We start from the raw sequence: 21,328 nt of genomic DNA, 5'->3' as shown, positions 1-21,328 counted from the left end.
GTGTGGATGGCGGCCCTGATCCCTAAATGCAAGTTATCTGTCATCAGTGGCTCAGGATGGTAAACACAGAATCATTTATCAGCCTTATTAAAGCCTGTACACACGCTCTCCCTCTCCCCTCCCTTATCTCTGTCATTGTCTTTCTTTATCCCTCTCCCCCTCCATCTGTCTATCCCTGTAGATCAGTTCCTTCCTTCTCTCTCTCTCTCTCCGTGGTGACATTCATTTTCCATAGTTGTAGCGTTTGAAGGAAATCTGTGCCTCTGTGTGGGACAGGTATAGCTGACAAAAAAAAAAAACAATGGGGTAGCATTTGGCTGCTGTGGTTTGCCGACTCCCGGGCGTCGCTGATGCCATGTCATGCTTTCTGCTGACACCCGGACCCGTGTCACAACAAGCTAACGTTACAGTGCCAGCCCGGGCTCGTCACAAGCTGACAGGAGTAGGTCGTTGGTCAGACACAGTGCTGCCAGGGCTGTGATGGATCCCCCCCCCCCCCCCCGACACACACACACACAACACAACACCTAGACCCCCCCACAGCACACACACACACACACACACCCAACGCCAGATCTGGGAACCTGAAGCCGATAGCGTTGTGACATGTGAAATGACATGACAATGCCAAAGAGATGACACACAAACACACACACACACACACACAAACACACACACTCGCAGACAGGCAAGAGGCACTTGAATGCTTGAGCGCACATGGAGCGAATTCGCCCGTGCATGTGCTCACGTGCACACGCCCGGTGAAGGCTACGCCGTTCAGCTGTCGGTGTGCTAACGAGGGCTGAAGCTGAAGGGGGGGGGGGGGGGGGGGGGGAAAGATGGAAGTAGGAAATGTGATCTAAAGATTCTTCCTTGCAGACTCTATGTAAGGAACACCGGAGTCTGGGTTTTGGTTGACGCTCGTCCGCGGTGTCTGCCAACGCCGGTGTCAGCAGCAGCGGCTCTAACACGGCGACACAGGAGAAGGCCCATCTATTCATAATGAGAAGATGTAACAGGATTCTCAACGTCGGGAACGCTGCCGTGGAAATCCGGCATAAATTCTTACCGCAGCATAATCAGAAAAGACATCAGATATTTGGTTAGACATTGACAAGGCTGGCTTTATGAATCAGGACGCTTTCGTTTGTTCTCTTCAGCCTCGGCGCCCGGCACGATGGCGTTCCTGCAGTCCCGAGGAAAAAGCACAAAGGCTGTTATTTGTCGGCTCGAAGCTAATCCACTGCCACTCAACATGACCCCCCCCCCCCCTCCCCCGAAACATCTCAGCCCCCTCCATCCCATCAACCCCCCCCCCCCCCAAAAAAAGGCACTTCTCCTTTGCTATTCAGAGCAGGTCAGGGGTTGGACTAAGCTTCTGAAGATGTTCAAACGCATCCCCCAAGAATAGTATCTCTGTTTCACCAGTGGCCTAATCCGCCACTTGAAGAGCAATTAAAAGTTTAGCCCAGACTTTAAGAAAGTAACCATGTGTGATCTTTTTTTTCTCCTCGCCCTGTTTTTCATCTTCTTCTTCTTCTTCTTCTTCTTCTTCTTCTTGCATGTCTGTCTCTGTCGCACATGGGGTGCATGCTAATAGGAAAGTGCTAAGCGTGGCACTCTACCAAACACACTGGGAAAAGATTGTAGAGGGGGTGGGGGGGTTGGGATGAAGGAAGAGAATGGAACTAGGGATGGAAGGATCACCCACTCTTTGGTTTCCTTATCATCCGTTTCCCCCGGCCTTTTAATTTCTGTCCTCCCTCCCTTCCCTCTGCTCCCTTAAGCTCTCTCCAACTTTTTGCATCTTTTATTCTCCCTCTTCGATTCCCACTTCCCCTTTTCTACTCGTTCCAAAGTGGTTCCCATGGCACAGAGCGCCGAGGCTGAGAACTTATCCCCACAGAGTTTTTCTTCGGCGGGACCCCTCGCGTAAAAACAACTTTTTATGGCGCAGCCTCAACCGTAGAACCGCCGGCGGCATCGGGGAGTTCGTGTTTCGGGGCTTCCTGCTGTCTTTTCTTGGATGTCTTAAACGGTCCCGTCTTTCTGGGGCACATATATTTATACTCGCTTCTTTCTTCTGCCAAACGGCGCAATAAAGGGTCAGTAACGACTCGAGAGAGCGCCAGTGGACAAGTGCCGGAGGACATCCGAGTGATTGGTGCGCTGTCAGATCGTAAAAATGGCCACATGGTTTGAGAATCCCTCACGATTTCAAAGATCTCCAAAAAAAGAGCACTAATAACCATCATGGGCTCTTAACGAGGCTGTGTTGCCCAAAATGTCTGCACCTCCGGTAATAAAACTGCTTTTAAAAAATGATATTAACAAGCCTGGTGCCCACAGCGGATTTTCTAAGACCTCGCAGCTCTCATATTTTCAAATGAGAGAGAGGCATTCAGAAGGCATCAATGGAATCAGTCTACCTCTGTCTGTTGTTTACTCTCAGATCAATTGCCTTCGTGCACAGTTCAGGTGAGGAGCTGGCAGCTGAATAGGCTTGTACGCCCCGGCTGTCTACAAGGATGTGAAAAAACTACTTTTCTTTCAAACTCAGCAGACGAGAACATGAAGGGAGGAGAGAGAAAGAACAGAAAACCTCACGCTCTGCATCTTTGTTGCCTCTGAAGTTACCGTTGAAAAATAAGAAAAGTCAGAGAATGTACCCGCAAGAGCCGCTATTATATATCAGTTTTGTTTGTCTTTCTTTTCTCTCTGAGACTTGGGTGTTCTTCTGGATCCGTTACCCCACTTTCCTCCTCCTCATCCTGTCTTTTTGTTCTCGGGGAGAGGGTGACCTGGGAGGAATGTGCGCGGAGGAGTGAAGTTTGAAGAAGCGAAGAGGAGCACCGGAGCTTGACAGGGCCAAACCTATCATCCCGGCCAGAACATGATACCTGAGCCTGTGAAGGCGGTCGCACTCACAAAGCTGCAGCCAGCATTTGCACAACTCACTCGGCCCTATCCAGAAACCCCCTTATTTGACATTCCCCCTGGTCACTCAAGAGGGAGGGAGGGGGGGGGGATACACCTGAGAGGCCCCCTTGTTTGTCACGACTGAGACCAGACGGTATCAGGATCCTGCTCCTAGGTGACCCCCCCCCCTCCCAACCTCGCAATTAAGTGCAACTGAGCAGCACCCAAATAAAACCTGAATCCACCCGGATCGGTTTCCAATTGATTTCCAGACAGACATTCGCCTTGAGGGCATTTGTCTCATTTATCGCTTCAACATCAGCGTATCTCGTGATCTCTTTAATTCGCGGGGACTGGAGTAACAGCGAGCTTCGCCCCCCTCTGCGAACGCAAGTAGCCCCCGGTTCGATCCCCGGCTGCGGATGTTGTTTGGTGTACCGTGGCCACTTGGCACTTTCCGCTTGTCTCGGATGGCGTATCACAGGTCCCTGTCGGGTTGCCCATTAAAAATGAAACATGCCTTCTTAATTACTGACCGGCACTTTTGGCAATCAAGGCCGTACTCTTGTGTTTGACCTCCTCCTCTTAACCTCTCAGAGGCTCTCTGCCCCCCCCCCCCCTTCCTCCTCGTTCAACTGCCCTTCTTAACTTCCTTTTGCATCTCATACCGGCTGCTCTGGCTCCCTCCATCTTTCTCGGTTGACTGCAATAAGACACTGGGCCCTGCAGTTCATGTTAGGCCCCCTTTCCCCGAGTCCGGCCCAGCCACAATCACTTCCTGTGGTTCGCGGCGGTGGGTCACTGCCACCCGCCAAAGGTACTTACCGCTGAAATTACACACACCGACTTTTCCAGACTCACCTCCACCCGCCCAATATCCTGCATTTCTTTTCTTTCCTTGAGGCATCGGGGAAGGTGGGCTTAATTACAAATCCAGACGAGAAGCACTGGTTTAAAAGGGTGAGGAGCCTTAACACAATCGCCACTGTGTATGTACGGCTACATGCAAGCATTCATGAGTGACACTGAAATTACCGCATAGCCTTAGGTAATGCGTCCTGACTCCGAGGGTCCGTGCACAAGCAGAGCGCCCCACTAAACAATGTGTTACAGTTCAAGATTTACCGGAGGGGGAAACCAAATAAAGAAGGTTGACACAGAGTGCGACTGACAGCAGCTCCGCGTTAACTTGAAGGGAGGAGGAAATGAAAATCAAATGCAAGGGGTCACACATTATTGACATGAGTGGCACCGTCCTGTTTTCATTGGCTCCAGCTCCACCAGAGTCAGGCGGCCCATATGTTTTCCCTTTAGCATCAGGGGAAAGATCTGCCCAGTGCTCCCAGTAAACCTGTGGCTTGTTTGCGCTGTTCATTTTTTGGGGTGACGGACTCGCTCAGTCACCCGTGGCTGTCACCAGCTGGCTTCGAATCACAGGCACGCCCCGAAGAGGCCCCGCTTTCTGCTGTCGGGACCCCAGGAGGAGTCCCAGCATCTGGTGGATATAAAGCAAACTAGTGCTAACCTGTAATGAAATACACACATTAAAGCTAGAAGTCTGCAGAGTGCATACCTGGACCCAACAGCCTCTTTAAATTCATTCAGGCTGCACTATGTTACCACCACTCACAGATAAAAGGTCCTTATAGAATTTGTATAAACCATTGAATTGGTTAAAATGTCAAAATGAAAGAAAACTCTTGGATCTGCACCAACATTTTACGATTTCATCTCTAACCCATCGAAAATTCCCCCCTCAACTTTCATGCTAATCCTGCCAACAAAAAAACAAATGCAAACAAAAACACATAGCTCAAGAATTACTAGTATGTTTCAGTGGGACACTCTTGTTCAGATTTTTTTTATTTCTAAAGCCAAGGCTATAAAAAACGACCCACCACGTCCCAGCCGGTCACTTAGCTGAACTGAAAGTCATTTTACCGCCATCATGTGTCTCTCCTCTCTGAAAAAAAGTTAATGGAACTGGGGTCACGACATCTCTTTGCTTTTGGGTATGTGTGCACCAGTGTTTCTGACCTGGTCACCGCCGAGGTGATTGGCAGCTGCGCGAGCCGTGAGGTCGGGAGGTCGTGGTTGGGAGGCAGAGAGGCCGCAATCAAAGGGCATGTACCCAGTCAGGCTCGACAAACTCCTCGGGCCTGGAAATGACCGGGATCTGGTGAGGGGGGGAGCAGTTCTGTGCCGAAGATGGGGGCTTTTATTTCTCAAGGTGCAAAAGCTCCATCGCTCGTGCTTCAAAATATATTTGGTGCAGCCCTGCTTGTGTGCTTGTGTGTGCGTGTGTGTGTGTGTGTGTGTGTGTGTGTGTGATCGTTTTGTTAATTTCCCCCTGTGGTTTGACCACATGACAATTTTTCCAAATTGCTTCCCCTATGAAATACTTAAGAGTGATACCAAAAGAAAGCCACATGTATTTGTACGTGTTGCCTTGTCCCCTCGCTACCACACACCTGGACGCGCACACACACACACATAACAAAAAAAAGAATAGCTTTTTTATTTTATTCATTTATTTAAAGACACAGAATGAAGGGAGCGGAGGTCGCTGTGCAGGCGGCGGCTGCTGCAGATTCTAATCCAGAGCCTCTGGCGATCTCGGCATGAACTCCATTTCTGGTCTGCAAACAAATTAGCTTTCTCTTTTTTTCTCCCTCCTCCCTCCCTCCTCTCCTCTTTTCTATCTCGCTCTCCCTCCAGTGACACTGAGGGGAAATTCAGGTGAATAAAATCTATTTGTTCATTTAACTTTTCCCCGTCAGCTTCTTTTTCTCTCTCTCCCGAGCTCAATTCTCCCTCCGTGAGCGCCCTTGCTCGGGCGTTTCTGTTCTTTGCAGCGGCCTCACCGGCAATTCATTAGGCAACAGTTGTTTAATCTGTATCATTACAACACCATGTGTCCCAAGGAGCATGGAGCTCGACTAAATCTGATCCAGACAGAGTACTTATTTTTTACCCACACACAGACACACACACACACACAAACCGTGGAACATCTCACAACCCAACAGGCGAACAAAAACAAACAAACAAAACAAGAAGAAGAAAAAAAAACACTGTTTAATATCGTAACATCTCTTCAAGTGTTATTACACTTATAGCGAGCCGTTCTCCTTCTGGGTCCTGATTTTAATTATGCAACAAATGTTTGACTATCCAAGTGAAATTTGCATGAATATTTATAACAATTCATTTGTTGAGTGTTGACTGTAATTACATGGAAACATGATTTATTGCCAAGATTGCTGCGTTCGCCAGCCAGCCAGAGAGCGAGAGCAAGAGAGCGAGAGAGAGAGAGAGAGAGAGAGAGAGAGAGAGAGAGAGAGAGAGAGAGAGAACCTCGAAGGAAATATTTAAATAAATGCAAATTTGCACACACACACAGGGAAAGGAAGCCCACTTTCCCAATGGCTTGTGGGAAATTTCATTATCAGAAAAACAATTTTCCACAGTGAGCTCCTGGCAGAGACGCAGAGTTGGGTCATGGGACGGTGAAATAAGAGCCTCACCTCTCAACGCTCAGATATGCCCGTGTGTAACGTACTGTAGTTGTGTGTAGGTGTGTGTTTCCACTTCATTTGTCACTCTTTTGGTAAAGATGTACTCTCACACAACCAAATACCTGAGGAAATGACAGGAGCTTGACGTGCTGATGCAGTTACTAGTCCAAGACGCTGATAAGTGATTCTTTCTTCATCAGGTGAGACAACTGGGGGGGGGGGAGGAAATGGAAAGATTTGGAGATAGAAAGAAAACATTTTGAGTAATGGCCGTCTACCCTGTTTAATATTCTGGTGATGGATAGAGCGAAACAAGGGCAGAGGGAGGGAAGGCGACTGTGAGGAAGGGATGAGGTCCAGGGAGGGGGCAGGAAGCGAGGATGCAGCAGCGACACAGGCGAGCTCTCACTGTGTTTGTGTCTAATTAATGAGCGGCATTAGCCATTTGTTATGCCATTTATTCCGGTAATGAGCAAGTCAGGTCTTTCAATGCGCGTCTCATGCTCATTCTCCCTCTTTCATCCCCCCTTTACCTTTTAACGGGGCACAGACAGGGATGGAGAGATTGTAGAGAGAGAGGAGAGGAGCCGTACTGAGACGGTGAGAAAGAGGCCTCGGCTTTAATCACATGCTCTGCTGCTGCTTAACGCAAGACGCTGTTCGATAATGTGTGGGGCTACACATATTGACAGTGTGAACCCAGCGCTCGTGTAGAAAAAACCTTTGGTGTGTGTCTGTGTGTGTGTGTGTGTGCTCACAGGCAGGGTTAGTGCCTGTGTTCACACATATATTTGTCTTTGCGCTTGTGCTCTGCAGAACTCGTCTTCCTTTTAGTGGTCAAACAAACGAGTGATGATGAAAGGTTTGTGTTGTGGTGGAGTTGTGTGTTGTTTATTTGGATCAGGAGAGGGACATCGCAGCCAGCTGGTAGATTGAAGGGTTCTCTAATGGTAGTGTTGGCGAGTAGAGTCTAGCGAGCACACTTCTGCGCCTCTTCACCCTAACCCCCCCCCCCCTTTTTTTTTCTACCACCCTGACCCGATTCCCCCTTTCTGAAACCCAAGAGGACCCAACTCCCTCTTCGACGTCTAACAATAAAAAAGTCCCTTTAATAGTGACCCCCGGCCGTTTGGTTTCTCTTGTAGCCGTTTCGCCGAGTGACCTTCTCGGTGGTGAGCCAGCCCCAGGACCCTCACCAGCAGGGATCGCTGCAGAGCTGCTACGACAGCGGCCTGGACGAGTCGGAGACGCCCAGCAGCAAGAGTTCATCGGGCCCCCGGCTGGGCGCCCTGCCCCTCCCCGAGGACAGCTACGAGAGGACAACGCCGGATGGCAGTGTCGGTGAGGCAGAGCACTTGGAAAATGGTAGGGGCAAACACTGAAAGGAGGTTAAGAATAAAAACGTTAGAAGACACAGGAAACACACACACACACACACACACACACACACGTACTGGCCAGAGCATTCGACAAGCTCGCCCGATGGTAGACAGCCGCACACACATGCAGGAACATGAGCTTATCTCTCCTCTCCAGTCAGGACTGCTGTTAGCACGTAGACGCCTCCTCGTGTTTGATGATTTCTGATATTGATTAGTTATTTCTGCAGCGTAGGCGATCAGGTCTGATGGTGTGATGCAGTAGCTCTTGCAACTTTTATTAAAGATAACACCCTTCCACCAAAGAACATCACGTGAAGTCTCTGTTTCAGAAACAAAGGTGCAACACGCACCATCTTTTTAAATCAGACCGTTGTTTTACTGACGCTTTGGACTCAAGTTCAAGTTCCCAATGAATTATTGGTGTTCAGGTTCTGCGTTTGACTGGGGATAGAATCTGGGTTAGCTCTCATTATCTTGTCTTCTGTTTTTTGAGACACGTCGGGGGTTAAACCTTCAGATCAGCTAGTTTAGAATCTATACGGACAGCTGTTGTGCTTATTTGCAGTGTGTGCTTGACTGAGGCCCTCAGGAGTTGCTAATTTTGCTCCAACCGTGAGACAGGACTGATGTTCTGTAGGTTGTAATGTGGAAAGGCTGCAGCCTAGAGGGAGTGAGTGGGAGCACGGCAAACAGTGTCTATTGTAAAAAGCAATCCCATCGGTACAGCACCACATCTTCCCTTCCAGAACCCTCTGCAGCTAGCCTGAGCCTGTTTCCAACACCGAAGCCAAAATGAATTCATCTGTATGAGTGTGTGTGTGTGTGTATCTGGGTGTGAGAGTGTGTGTGTGGGTGTGCAGTGAGAGATGGGGGTAATGGTCCCATTCATGGTCTCGGAGGCTGAGGCGATGCTTAACAAGGAGGAGCTGTCTTGAGAGTGCTAAGCCTAAGTGCAGAGGCTCTCCCGGCATCGCAGTTTAGGATGAGGACATTCCAACGGCTTAAAGATTCACATCCTCTCATTTTAGGCCAACTTGTTTTGGAGATGATAACGTCATTTATGGCAGATTAGTGGAGTCAATATAATCTTAAAAAGTGAGATAAAATGTTAACGAGGGGCTATCTGAGCAGGTGAAACGTCCGTTTGATGAAGCAGATCGTCACACAGGTGTCCGCCGTGACCTTTTCTCAAGTGTTTGGCCTCAATGCAGATTAAAAGGGATTTGAAGCACTTTGGTGCAGCAGCATAGTGGATCTGTTTGAATCAAATGAGACGCAGTTAAAAGGCTCATTTCAATTTGGTCCCTGTTGAAGGTAATTGGGCAGAGTGGGGAGACGACAGCGCCCGACCCGGCGAGATCAAAAGTCCATCAAGCAAATACCTCGGGAACCGAAGCAAATTAATCAAAACATAGAATTCTGAATACCAGAGGAGCTCGTGTTTATTAACATCAAATTCTATATGTTTTTACGAGCAGAACCCCTCCCTAAAAAAAAACTATGCTAATAAAAGCCCCCGGTCAATTTGGGGTTCAGCTCCGTTTGCGTCTGTTGTTTAATTCCTCTTTTTCCACGGCTCCAGATTTCAGCTTTTGAGGAGATTTGTTGGAGGAACGGAGTCAAGGTCAATTCATGAATCAGTCTCCATCCAAGAGAAACAAGAGTCTCTGCCGCTGCTCACTATCTTTTGTGAGATCAGCTGAACTGGTGTGTGTGTGTGTGTGTGTGAAGGCAGCTGAGACTTGAAGTGAGTGAGTGCATGTGAATGGGGGCCAGAATTGTTTTTAACTTTAATCTCACATTTTTTCGCAGCACATTTAAACATTTCCGAGTTCGAGCAGTTCGTTCACTGAGGCCACGAGGGGCTATAAACTGGATGTAGGTGGGCGGCACGGTGGCAGGGCGGCCTTGTGGTCTGAGACCCTGTAATCGGCCCCCGAGATTCAATCCCAGTGAAAAAAAATGAAAAATAGAAGCTGCATATTTTCACTTTTATAGTCGCTGTGCGCCTCCTTCCTCTGTGAATAAGGGCAGCATCTAAATACCTAAGTGTAAAGTTAATGCAATCATCGAAGGTTAGGGCAAATATTGGCAAAGTGCTCCGAGCCTCTAGAGGGGGCAGCTAACTGCAGTCATTAGCACTCCCTGCTGTGTTGTAGCCAGAGCATACACTGCACAGACTCCTCTGGTTCTTGCATTCGCTCTATATGGAGCGACGGCTCTTTTAGCTAAAAAATCGGGGAGTTACGAGGAGAGAGGGAGGACAAAAGTTGGCAGATGGCGTGGTGCTCGGCGTTGGCATGGGCATCGTTAGCGACAGGTAATTACAGACAGTTACGTGCGTTATGTGACAATGATCCGCGGTGAGAGTCGCTTTCCGGGAGCTGCTATAGTGTTGTGGAGGACACGGAGGAAACTGGCAGAGGAGGAGGTGTGCCGATGGTAATTTTAACCTTGCTCCCTTGAGATGCGATTTGCAAGTTTGAAAACTTTGAATCAAGAATTTGATTTTTTTCTGATTCCTCACGTCTGATTGCCGTGTGCTTTGTGTCAGGGTGAAACAACCAAACAAAGGCTAACGTCTCCCTCATTGTTCTTTTTCCAGCCCTGACTCTCTGCCTGTTGTCTATCGATGTTCGTGCAGGAACAATCATCCTCAGCTCGTCTTTGTCGCACACATGAAAGCAAGACACACACAGTATGCAAGTGCCCGTACTAACAATCGACCAAGACAAACACACGCAAATGCAACAACAGGCAACAGACTGTGTTTTCCACCCTCTGCCTCCGCGCTCCTCGTCCTTCCTTCCTTCCCTTTCGCCCCTGCACAGATGTGGCGAGGGACTGTGTTTCCTTTTTCCCCATCTCCTTCATCAAGGTCAGGTTTCAAACTTTTCATTATTTTTTTTATTGGTTGACTTCTTTCCACGGGGAGCGTCCAAAAAAACCTCTCTATCCAAGACAGATTGTTCCAGAACCAGCTCCGAACAGGGAGTGCTGGGGGTCACCGCGGGAATAACAACACATTCTTGACCCGTTCAAGACGCCTCTGCAGTTCCATCCTAGATCTGGTTTTAAACAGTCAAAAGAAGCATATTTGACACGTTACAAATATCCCTGCATTTGGCCAGTTTATCATTTTCGGAAAATGAAAAATTGTAGCCTGTCACTCAGACGAGACATGGATCGATTCGAGCCATAATTGTTCGACAGCTCATCGCTCCGACGCTGCACTTGATACACTCTCATGAAGGCTTGATCTTTTTGATGCACAGCTGGGCCCTCACTTATTCATAAGCTTACCCCAGCGCTCATCAGATATTCATAAACACTGAGCGTTCGGAGTCAAACACACAATTAGGGCCGTTACGGAAGGAAAGGAGCCTCTTCCAGATGTGCGGTGCTATCCGAGGGTCAAAAGACTTGTGCTCCATTATTGATTTCCACATTGCTGGCAGGCGGTGGGGGTGGGGGGGGGGGGGGGTGGATATTTCTTTTCCCCCATGTTAGTACGAGTACACCTCACAATATCACGCTACCACGTTTGCCCTTTTATCGCGAGTGAGGTGTCTGAAGTGTTTTCATGTGAAAACCTCTGTGGCTCCCGGCGCTGGAGACGTGATATCACTACATCAATGCTGCTGTAGGTCACGGTTTGATCTATAGTATAAACCATGATACAATGTGTTTTCTTCTCCCCCCCACTGGCAAAATGTAAAGTATAACATTTTACTACAACGTCTTGTGTTCAACCCTGAGCTGATACAGCAGTTTATTCTGGGCTGCCAGGGAAGGATCTGTGCAAATAGCATTATGTTTAGGTAGATGGAAGTGGGAAAGAACTTCTATATGATAGGAGAACCATTTATCTGTGAGATATAGTAAAGGAGATATGACAAGTCACAGTGCCCAAAAAAAAAAGTTTATTAGAACACATCTCTCTTAATTAGGAACCAGAATGCATGAAAATCCACAGTTGAAATAAGGTCTAACTTGAAAGGAAGAGGGACTTTCTCTCTTTACAGGCTCTGTTTGTGTCCTGTGATGCTCCCCCACCAGACAGGAGGATATACATTAGTTTTCCCAACTTTTTATCTACCACTACATCACCGAGTGCAGTGGAGGCCGCTGCCCTGCTCTGGTTTATGCCGGCTGCCGGGACGGCTGAATTGTGCAAATTTATTGTAGCCTCTGAGAGAGTAATCGCACGTCCCACTGGCTGCTAACGTTAGCATGCCTCCCACGTCCCTGTGCTTTGGCTGCCAGACAACCACCGCCGCCCCTGCTGCACACAAACAAACACACAAACACACATGCAGACACACACACTCCAGACTCTATCTCTCCCCCTGTCCCTCCTGCTGAGAATTCTCAGGGTTCCACCACTGGGTTACAAACGCCGTGATTTGGTGTTGGCAGCAGTCGGCTCTATAGAGTGGGACAGACAAGTGGCACATCAAAGCAGTTATCAGGCAGTACAGACGGACAGTGGACACACGCTAAGTCACATACAAACCCAAGTGGCTCTCGGCATCTTTCTCTCACACACACACACACACACACAGACACACAAACAGCACTTAATTCAGCACAATGAGGCACTGCATCGTGTTGCAGCTTCGTGAAGCACCTCTCCACATCGCTGTTGTTGTTTCTCTCCATTTCCAAGTTCTACCCGTTGGAATGCTTCTTAGCCTAGTTAATAATGTGCATGTGTGTGTGTGTGTGTGTGCGTGTGTGTTTGTGTGTAACTCCGTTCATTAGGCAAGCCCAATTGTAGGGCCAGATGGCAAAGCGAGTTTGTTTAATTAAAACCATTCATATTTCAAGAGCGGAGCGGCAGCAGAGCTGGTCTTAGGTCTGATTTCCCCCAACTCGCTGCAGAGATGGGAGAGTGAGTGTGTGTGTTTGTGTGTGTTTGTGTATGTGTGTGTGTGTCTACCACTACCCGGCAGAGAGCAGTTCAGTGAAAAATTGCCCAGTGGAAGGCACTTGCACTATTAATCAGTGTGTTACACATGGTCCCCGCTCACCTTCGCCTCCACAAGGTCACAGTCATCTGAACATGAGTTAAAAACGCCACTGTTTCAAAGGGAAAAGTCAAATAAGGACGAGAATCTGAAAAAAATGTATAGACTCGTCGGTTTTGTATTCTTGAGTGTGCCTGCAGTCCTCCGCCACGTCCCTCTCTCTCCCTCATTCATTCCCATCTGTCCCGTAGCCCCTCGCCCCCTTAGTTCCTCTCCGTGATCTCCTCGGGGCAAGGCGACAGGAGACAGAAAAGAACGAAGACCCGATGAGAGAGAGAAAGCACTGAGGGGGGAGGTGCGAAGAGAGGGAAGCATGGCTGGGCAGAGTGAATGAGAAGCACGCTGAACGGGAGCCCAGAACAGGATCGAAGGATGGGAGGTTGGAGAGAGAGAGAGAGAGAGAGAGAGAGAGAGAGAGAGAGAGAGAGAGAGAGAGAGAGAGAGAAATAATACTAATAAGGGAAAACAGAAGCGAAGCGAGACATGAGGAATGAGAAGCAGAAGGAGAAAGTGGAAGGATGCATGGAGTGCAGGGGAAGTTGCCAGCAGGGAGTGGCAGTTGACAGAGAGATGATTGATCACTGCTCAGCCGGAGCAGGCAGGTATTTAAATCGTACCCCAGTGTCACATCCACACATCCCGTCTCCCCCCCCCCGTCTGTCTCTCCACATGGGCACACATGAACTATAGAGCCCACCCAGTGCAGCCCTCACTCTCGACCACACGGCACATGGGGAGAGTTACTCTTGTAAAATGGCTTCTCCTCTCTGGACAGATAATAGACTTGAAGAACATGCTGGGAGATGGGTGATTGGAAACTGACTTCTAAAGGATCAGTTCACCCAAAAGGCTAAAGAAGCTTTTTCTCTATCACACATATTTACTATCTAACCCTAAAGTTAGTAACTGCTAATATACACATGTACACATACACACATTTTTCTCCCCTGAACCAATCTCCTGGTTTATTCTAGACTATCTTTCTTCTATCCAGGGGCGGAGCTAGAGACAGGGCCTGGGGGGAGGCCACAACATTAATATGTCTCTTTATATATTTGTTTTCATTCATTATTAAATTTGATCCCTTTGGTCTTCTAAAAATAAACTCCTAATTTATCTCAAATCCATAAAGGATGACATATTCAAGCTGCGGCAAAGAGCAACATCACAAAACGTGGGGTCGGGGGGGGGGGGGGGGGGGCTTTTGTTTGGTGCTATTTTGGTGAAGTGACCCTTTAAATCCACTGCAGCAATACATCCAGGAGAGGAGGGTTGACAGGAGGATATATATTTTAAAGATGTTAAAATGACCTTACTTCCAAGATGGTCGTCTGTTGTGTTTCTTTATGTTTTCTGCAGCTTCAGGATGCACAGCTTAAAACGCGTAAGCCGGCACTAGTATGAGAGAGGGTGAGAGATAGAGGGAGAGAGAGAGAGAGGGAGGGGAAGCAGAGTTTCATGGCACTGCAGCGACATGACTGTATTTTCAATGAGGGCCTACAGTCATGTGCATTCTGAGCCTTTTTAGGGGCAGCGAAGCGGCGACTGGCAATTTGGCTCGTCTCCAAACGGCATTTGTTATGTTTTGGAATAAAATCACCTTCTCCGACAGCAGTTAATTTGGAATATGGACCTATTCTCTTTTTTTATTATTTTGTTTCTCCACCTCCCTCATGATATAATCACTCCCCTGGCTGAGGTCTCTGTGTCAGGTGTAGGGTATATAGGGGAGGGGCTGACGACTGGTAGGGCGGTCTGTGATGAAGACAATTAACACCTCCGAGGCACAGAGCCAAAGCCTGCCGTCCTCCTCTCCCTCCTTCCCTCCATCCCTCCTCTCCTCCCAGGCACTCTGTCTTCTGCTTGTTCCCCCGACTCCCTCGCTTCCCTCCCTTTTTGCAAACCCCCCCCCCCTCCATTAGGATTCCACGAAGAGGAAGAGGTGAACAGGTTGTGCAGAGCGAGGGGATTACATTTGCCGGTGCATGCTCGACATCAGGTGTACAGCACTGGGACGCAGTGGGTGCCGTGTCTTTCCCAGTGTGGGGCCAGGAGCTCGGGAGGGGCGACCTGCGAGCGATGCCAGTAACCATGCACGCTCATTACAAGTGTTTATTTATTTACATGTGTGTTTTTTGTGATCGCGGGGGAAGTCGGCCGAGCATCCTGAGAAAGACCACCACAAGGGCCAGGTGTGTGTGTGTGTGTGTGTCTTTGTGTGCATATGTTGCAGCGTGCCAACTTCACACCAGGAGCATATCTGAGAGAAACACTGAGAACGCATTCTCTCGTCTTTCTGCAGTTTTTTTTTCTCACTTCGGGGGAATTTGTTTTTCGCGAAAACACAAACAAACCGAAATTCAGACAAACACATTCAGGTGTTCACACGTTCTGTGGGCCGACACCATGCTGGCGCTCATGCATTCATTCATGCGTTCGCCAAAAAACACACACATTGTTTATGTGCAACCGCCGCCTCTCACCACCCCCCCCCCCCGACCCTCCTATCTCACAGCACATACGCAAATCCATGCATAGCAACTCTGCAGGAGCAACACGTTCTTTCCACACGTCTGGATAACAGCAAATCCAAACTCGCCGTCGATTTAATGTTGCACACGAGGAATCCTGCACAGATTATTAAAATCGCATTCACACGATTGGAGGAGGTCTCGGAGGAAAGCCGACACGTTTCGCCCCAAATCAAACAACCGGGTCCAGATGTAACCAAGCTTGAGGCCAAAATACATAGGAGTAAATGAGACTTCATTATAGTGAGGGTTTGCCAAAAGCTGGTCAGAGATATGTTTGTGTTTCTGTGTGTGATACTGGGAGTGTTTCAGGGGCGCTCTTATTTGACAGGCTGCAGGGGGGGGGGGGGGGGGGGGGTGCAGTGGTTAGCCAGGAGGCTGCATGTTATTGGGTCTGCGTGAGTTTTCTCTGGGTGATTTCTTCCCACGGAGGATGCACTGAGAGTGAGTCGACACGTTGATGATGCAGACAAATACAAATATCTCATAATGGGAGAAAGAGGTCTTATATGTAGAAGACACTGATGAAGATGATTAAAGATCTTTGGGTAATAAGGAAAGACGCCAGAGTCAAATTTATACATCACTTCCTGCTTCCTGTGTGATCCAACCAGACGCCACCCCTCGGCTGAAAGCTCTCTTGGTTTCTACCTCCAGACCAGATTGTGTTCCTTCAAAAGAACCACGTGATGCCCACAACTTTGTCCCCGACACTGATTCCAACCAGTGGAAAACAAAACTCTCAAAATCGTGTGTTTTGTACGTTGCCACCCTTTCACCCACATGTGCCTATTTACAGAGCAGCTTGCTGTGCCACATCTCCAGCAGGCATGGCTGTGTGCTGGCATTTCTTCTGGGGAGGGCTACTGCCAGCAGCAGCAGCAGCAGCAGCAGCAGCAGCAGCAGCAGTGTCTGCCTGCCTGCCACTAATTGATACCAATTCGGTCGTATTATTTAGGAATTTGACATCATGTTCGTCTTTAATCAGGGCGGTTTGATGACTCAGACGTGCGGCTTAATGCTGTAAAACTGTCAAAACACAGGCAAAACAATCGCATGCTTGCTGCAGGCATTATGTTGAAAGCTAATGATAATCGGTGTGTGTTGCGTGGGAGATGCAAGGAAGGGGGGGGGGCACCGTAGCTTCAGCTTTTACTGCAAAAACACAGAGAAAGTGGTTGTTTGCAGATGCATCACTTAAAAATCTGCTTATTAAGATTCGCTGGCGGAGGGGGGTAAGTAAGTAAAAGTGTCACACTTACTTGTGTACTCTAAGTAAGTAGTAAGTGCTTTCGTAAAATCGTAGCCTAGCAGGAAGTACCGATATTCGCTGATTTATGTAGCCTAGTAAAAGTTTGTACTTGAAAATAGATCTAAACATTATCACAGTTAAAGTACTTTGTTACATCCTGAACATTATAGTTTATTTAGATTTTGTTATATACAGGAGGCGGTGAGTGTGGATAGTACCAGCTGGCAGGAAGTGAGTGTGTTTTATATTCAAGTTTATATATTTGAGACCCATCCCAGTCTCGGTGGTGCAACAAGAACCAACCAGAACTTACTCTCTCCCCCCCCACCCCCCCCCCGTCCCTCTTGCCCCTCCGCTCCCTCGCTCTTCGTCTTATAAAAATAGATGAAAGCATGTAACAATGGCAGAAGGGGGGGATTATCCTCCCGCTCCCTCCCTCACTCGCCTTTTTTCTTTTCTTTGAGGACACAGTTAATGTGTCTCATATGGAGCGAGGGAGGGTGGGCAGGGAGGAAGTGAGGGAGGGGGGGGGGGGGGGGGAGAGGATAAAGAGATGGAGGGATGGAAATGAAAGGCTAACACGCTTTTATAGAAAAGGGGGCCATCTCTGTCCGGCCCTGCGGCAGGAGCCGTGTTAAAGGGTCTCCGAGTGGCACGTAACGTGACCTTTGACACCGTGACGCTGGAAGGTTTCATCTCACACACAGACACACACACACACACATTTCCAAACAAACAGAGCAGGCTTTGACGCACACATGAGCACTCACAAAACCCAGCTGTACGCCCGCCTGCACAACATGTGCACCCTCCATTCACCTGGAGGGACAATATCCTCCTTAGTTCCCCCCCCCCCCCCCCGAGCTGAGGAATTTCATTATTTCCTCTTCTTCTTCTTTCCTCTCGGCTCAGAGATTTTCAAAGGACCCCCCGCTCATGGACACAATTACTTAGGGTCATATATGCATTAGTGAAAAGAAGCTTCCAGAAGCAGATGTGCCATTTCAAAATATATAAAAATATATATATACCCTTTCAGCTGGAGAAAAAGGACGCTCATTATTTTTACTTACCCTGGACAATCTTTCCTCTGCCTCACTCAGATGTAAAAAAAAAGATTTGGTCTGAGTGTTACGACTGACTAAATGCATTTTCTGAGAGACTTTCTTTTTCCTGTCCATTTAGTCCATCGAACCGGTTCCACAAAATCCACATAATGGTCAGCATTAGCACCATCCATGTTTTATGAAGGCCGAGAGCTCACCCTTCAAGACAACCTCAGGCTGAACCTTTCCCACACCACTCGGGCATGCATTAAAAGGGGGAATATCTGTGTATGTGTGTGTGTGTGTGTGTGTGTGTGTGTTTGGTGCTAATATTTGCACTCTCCCTGCTTCTCTCTTGTGAGCGTGAGGCTGCTTTCTTATGCATTGTTGACCCATTTAAGGGCTGTAGCGTGTGTCTCGCTATTGTGCCGCCTCGCTTCGCTCACACTGCGAATGGTTTATTCTCACATGTGTAGCACCTGCATAGAGCGACACAAAGCAAAGGCCAAACGTATTTAGATGTTTTTTTTTTTTTATCTCTTACAAGAAAACGTGGTTATAAATGCATCATCACTCCATCGCCCCCCTCTTTCCTGCTGTGTCATCCTTTTCAAAATGAAAATGCCGTAAGCATCCATACGCCAGAGCAGGGAAATCTATCGTCGAGAAATAAAACAACCCGCTGACAGCTGGGGAATTATTCGGGGAGTGGGGTGGGGGGTGGGGGGGTGGGGGGGGGGGGGGGATGGTGGTGAGGTGCCACCACGCGCCATTTCCCTGCTCACGCTGGGATGAATATGCATTGGCACCCGGTAATTGAAGTGCCACGTCAACCTGAGCCCTTGACTTGACAAATTCCACCCGCGTTGCCCTCCATCATCGCGCCGGCGCCTCCCTCCCTCCCTCCGTGTTGTTTGTAATTTTTCGGTGCACCTGGTCGTGAAGGCGGGGGGGCGTTCATCCACACGCAGCAGGCCGAGGCCCACCCTGCCTCCAGGTGTGGATTTGGCTTCTATTTTTTTTTTTGTTTCCTCCACCTCAAGGCCTCAAAACAAGGAGACAGAGGAAAAAACACAACAATCCTTTGTGCGCCGCTCACCGTGGCAGCTGCCCTTTTGAAAGCCCATGAAGCGCTGCAATCACCTTCACAAAGCTGCGGCTCAGCTTCGCCCTGCTCCGGTGACGGAGGACCTATAAGCACCAACTTCCTGTGAGGGATGAGGAGCGCACAAACTGGCAGTCACACAAAAAAAAACAGAAGCTTCCGCTCAAACCACAACAGACAAGAGCACCCGAGAGCCAAAACACATCCGCGGAAACATAATCGCAGGGAAGTAACTTGAAACCGGACCCAAACAATGGAGGTAAACGTTGTGGGGGGATTTGATGGAGGGATAAAGCCAGGTGAGTTGTTTTCCTGTCCCCCTGGGGGGGGGGTTTACAGAGGGATTAACCCCTTGAACAAATGCATCACGGGTGGGGTGGGTGAGTGTGGGGGGGCACACCTGTGTTCTGTGAATCTGTAGCAGAGTGTGTTTGCCTCCTGGCCTTTATGTTTGCCGTCCCGCCCGCGGACTAATGGCTGCCTCCCAGGCTAAAACAATAGCGTTTATCTTGTCTGCGGCTCACTCTCTCAGGCAATCACTTCGGAGGAGGCCGTGGAGCTGAAGTCACAGAAGTGTCTCCTCGGGCCACAAAGGCTTGAGTTTAACTAATGAGCACCTGATCAGCAGAGAAACGGAAGAGTCGTTTGAAAGGAAATTCTTCAGGAGTCACAAATCTCTCCTCTTATTGCTTCTTATCTTTTTCAGCTCAGGTTTCTTGTGTTGTTTTTTTTGTGCACATTGTGTTTGCAGAGTGAAGATCTGTGAGGCTCAGATGAAGATGGAGGACATGCAAGCTCCCCAAAAGTGAAGCCACATCTTGTTGTTCACACATGCTGCAGTATAGGTCATAAACCTCTCCTCCTCCATGTTAGTTAAGGGGACATGGACCAAACTAAATAGTCAAAGTCGACGTCGAATGAAAGTATTTTTAGGTCTTTTTCAAGATGGCGCTTACATCAGGCTTAAAGAGAAAGAGGCTAAAATAATGACAAAAGATGCACCCCCCCCCCCCCATCCACCCAGCCACCCACCCACCCCGGGCCACATGCGCCCCCGCCACCGATGGCCTGACAAAACAGAGCATCTTAATCCAGATGATGTGCAAATCCACTCTCGATGCCCACACACACACAAACAAACACACACACACACACACGTATAGATACATATGTGCTGGACAGGATTAAAACACACATGAAAATCTCTTTTGCATCTCTTTAAGTGAATGCCGTGGGATCAGCCTCTTGGCAGCCTCGGCAAACATTGTGTCGCCTCTAACTCACCGGGAGTGAATGGGCTTGTGCGATTGTGGGGGGGGGGGGGGGGGGGGGCGCCACTGGCAAGAGGCTTACCTCTCGCAAACCACCAGTGTGTGTGTACGTTTGGAATCTTGCATCAGAAAGAGACCATGAGGGCTTCTTTCGGTTGCACCAGGCTACTGTGTTGTGTTTTCCGGTGTGTGTGGAGCAGCACTGTTTAGCCGGCCGCCCACACACAATGTACGGCACGGATTTGGAAATCTCCTGGAAGTGACAGATTGGGTTCACCGACTGCGCTGGGAAACAAGTTACAGTCATTATCCAGTTATGGTGGTTGGGATGAACTTGCTCTCCAACGACTCCTTGGGTAGTTGTCTCATGTCGGGGACCGCCGCTCGCTTAAGGGAAACTCCGGCGAGTTTACAGAAACAAAGTCTGTCTACGGGTCTCGGATAGTTAATAACTGCACGTTATAAAAACTTTATCAAGGTTTGGTTTGTTTCTCTTAAGCCCAGATGGGTTCAGACAGGAAAACGCGACTGAAAGATTCAAGTTTGAAGAATGTTTGGCTTCTTCGGCTGCAACTAGCGGAGGGTGACGGATTCTCCATAGGAAATGTCACGGTTGAAATGCATTGTGGGTAATGGAGGTGACAGGACAATATAATGTGTTGTGGGTTTTGCAGAATACAAATAACTCAATATATAAAATGGCAAGAATTCAAATAAAGAACAAGGATTTCATTAAAGAATCAAGGTGACTGACAAAGTAATTTCAATTTACACCAGTTCAGCATAAATCGTCTTAATCCCTGAGTGATTGCAGATTGAGACACACATATGCACTTACACATATAGTTTATGCATACACACATACACACAAACTTCACCTTGTACACTAAGTCACCATTCAAATCCTCTTTCTTTTCATAAAAACAATAGAGGCTTCATTAATTTAATACTCTCGGGACTTGAGCCACGTTTAATCTCAATCAGAAACCACCTCAGATTACAAAACACACAGGAACAGATGGTTTCTGGGGGAAAAATTGCACTTTCCGGACATTTCTTGATTGTTTGCGCTTTTCTCCCTCCCTCCTCGGCCTTATCGTTATGATTATTATTATTCCTAACCCCGGCGTTTGGTGATTTCATTTCGGTCTTATACGCATTATCCGAGCTTAGGCCTCGCTGACCAATTCCCCAAAATGCTCCTCTGTCAGGACCTTTCATTAGCGCCAGAGTCTTAATCCACCTCGGCGCATACACGCGGCATAATCCTCATC

At 48.4% G+C, this 21,328-nt stretch overlaps 1 protein-coding gene across 1 annotated transcript in view; it reads left to right on the top strand.

Annotated features, from left to right (window-relative positions):
- pcdh7b (protocadherin 7b) overlaps nucleotides 1–21,328 on the top strand; it is a 72,836-nt gene that overhangs the window by 11,824 nt on the left and 39,684 nt on the right. Inside the window, exon 2 of the mRNA XM_062383434.1 lies at nucleotides 7,583–7,802. Within this exon, the coding sequence (XP_062239418.1) occupies nucleotides 7,583–7,802 (220 nt within the window). The remainder of the gene's footprint in view (nucleotides 1–7,582; nucleotides 7,803–21,328) is intronic.

This window comes from Platichthys flesus, chromosome 24 (assembly GCF_949316205.1).
Source record: "Platichthys flesus chromosome 24, fPlaFle2.1, whole genome shotgun sequence".
NCBI lineage: Eukaryota > Metazoa > Chordata > Actinopteri > Pleuronectiformes > Pleuronectidae > Platichthys > Platichthys flesus.
Note: the sequence above shows the minus strand (reverse complement) of the source record. Positions and strands in the feature narration are given on the sequence as shown.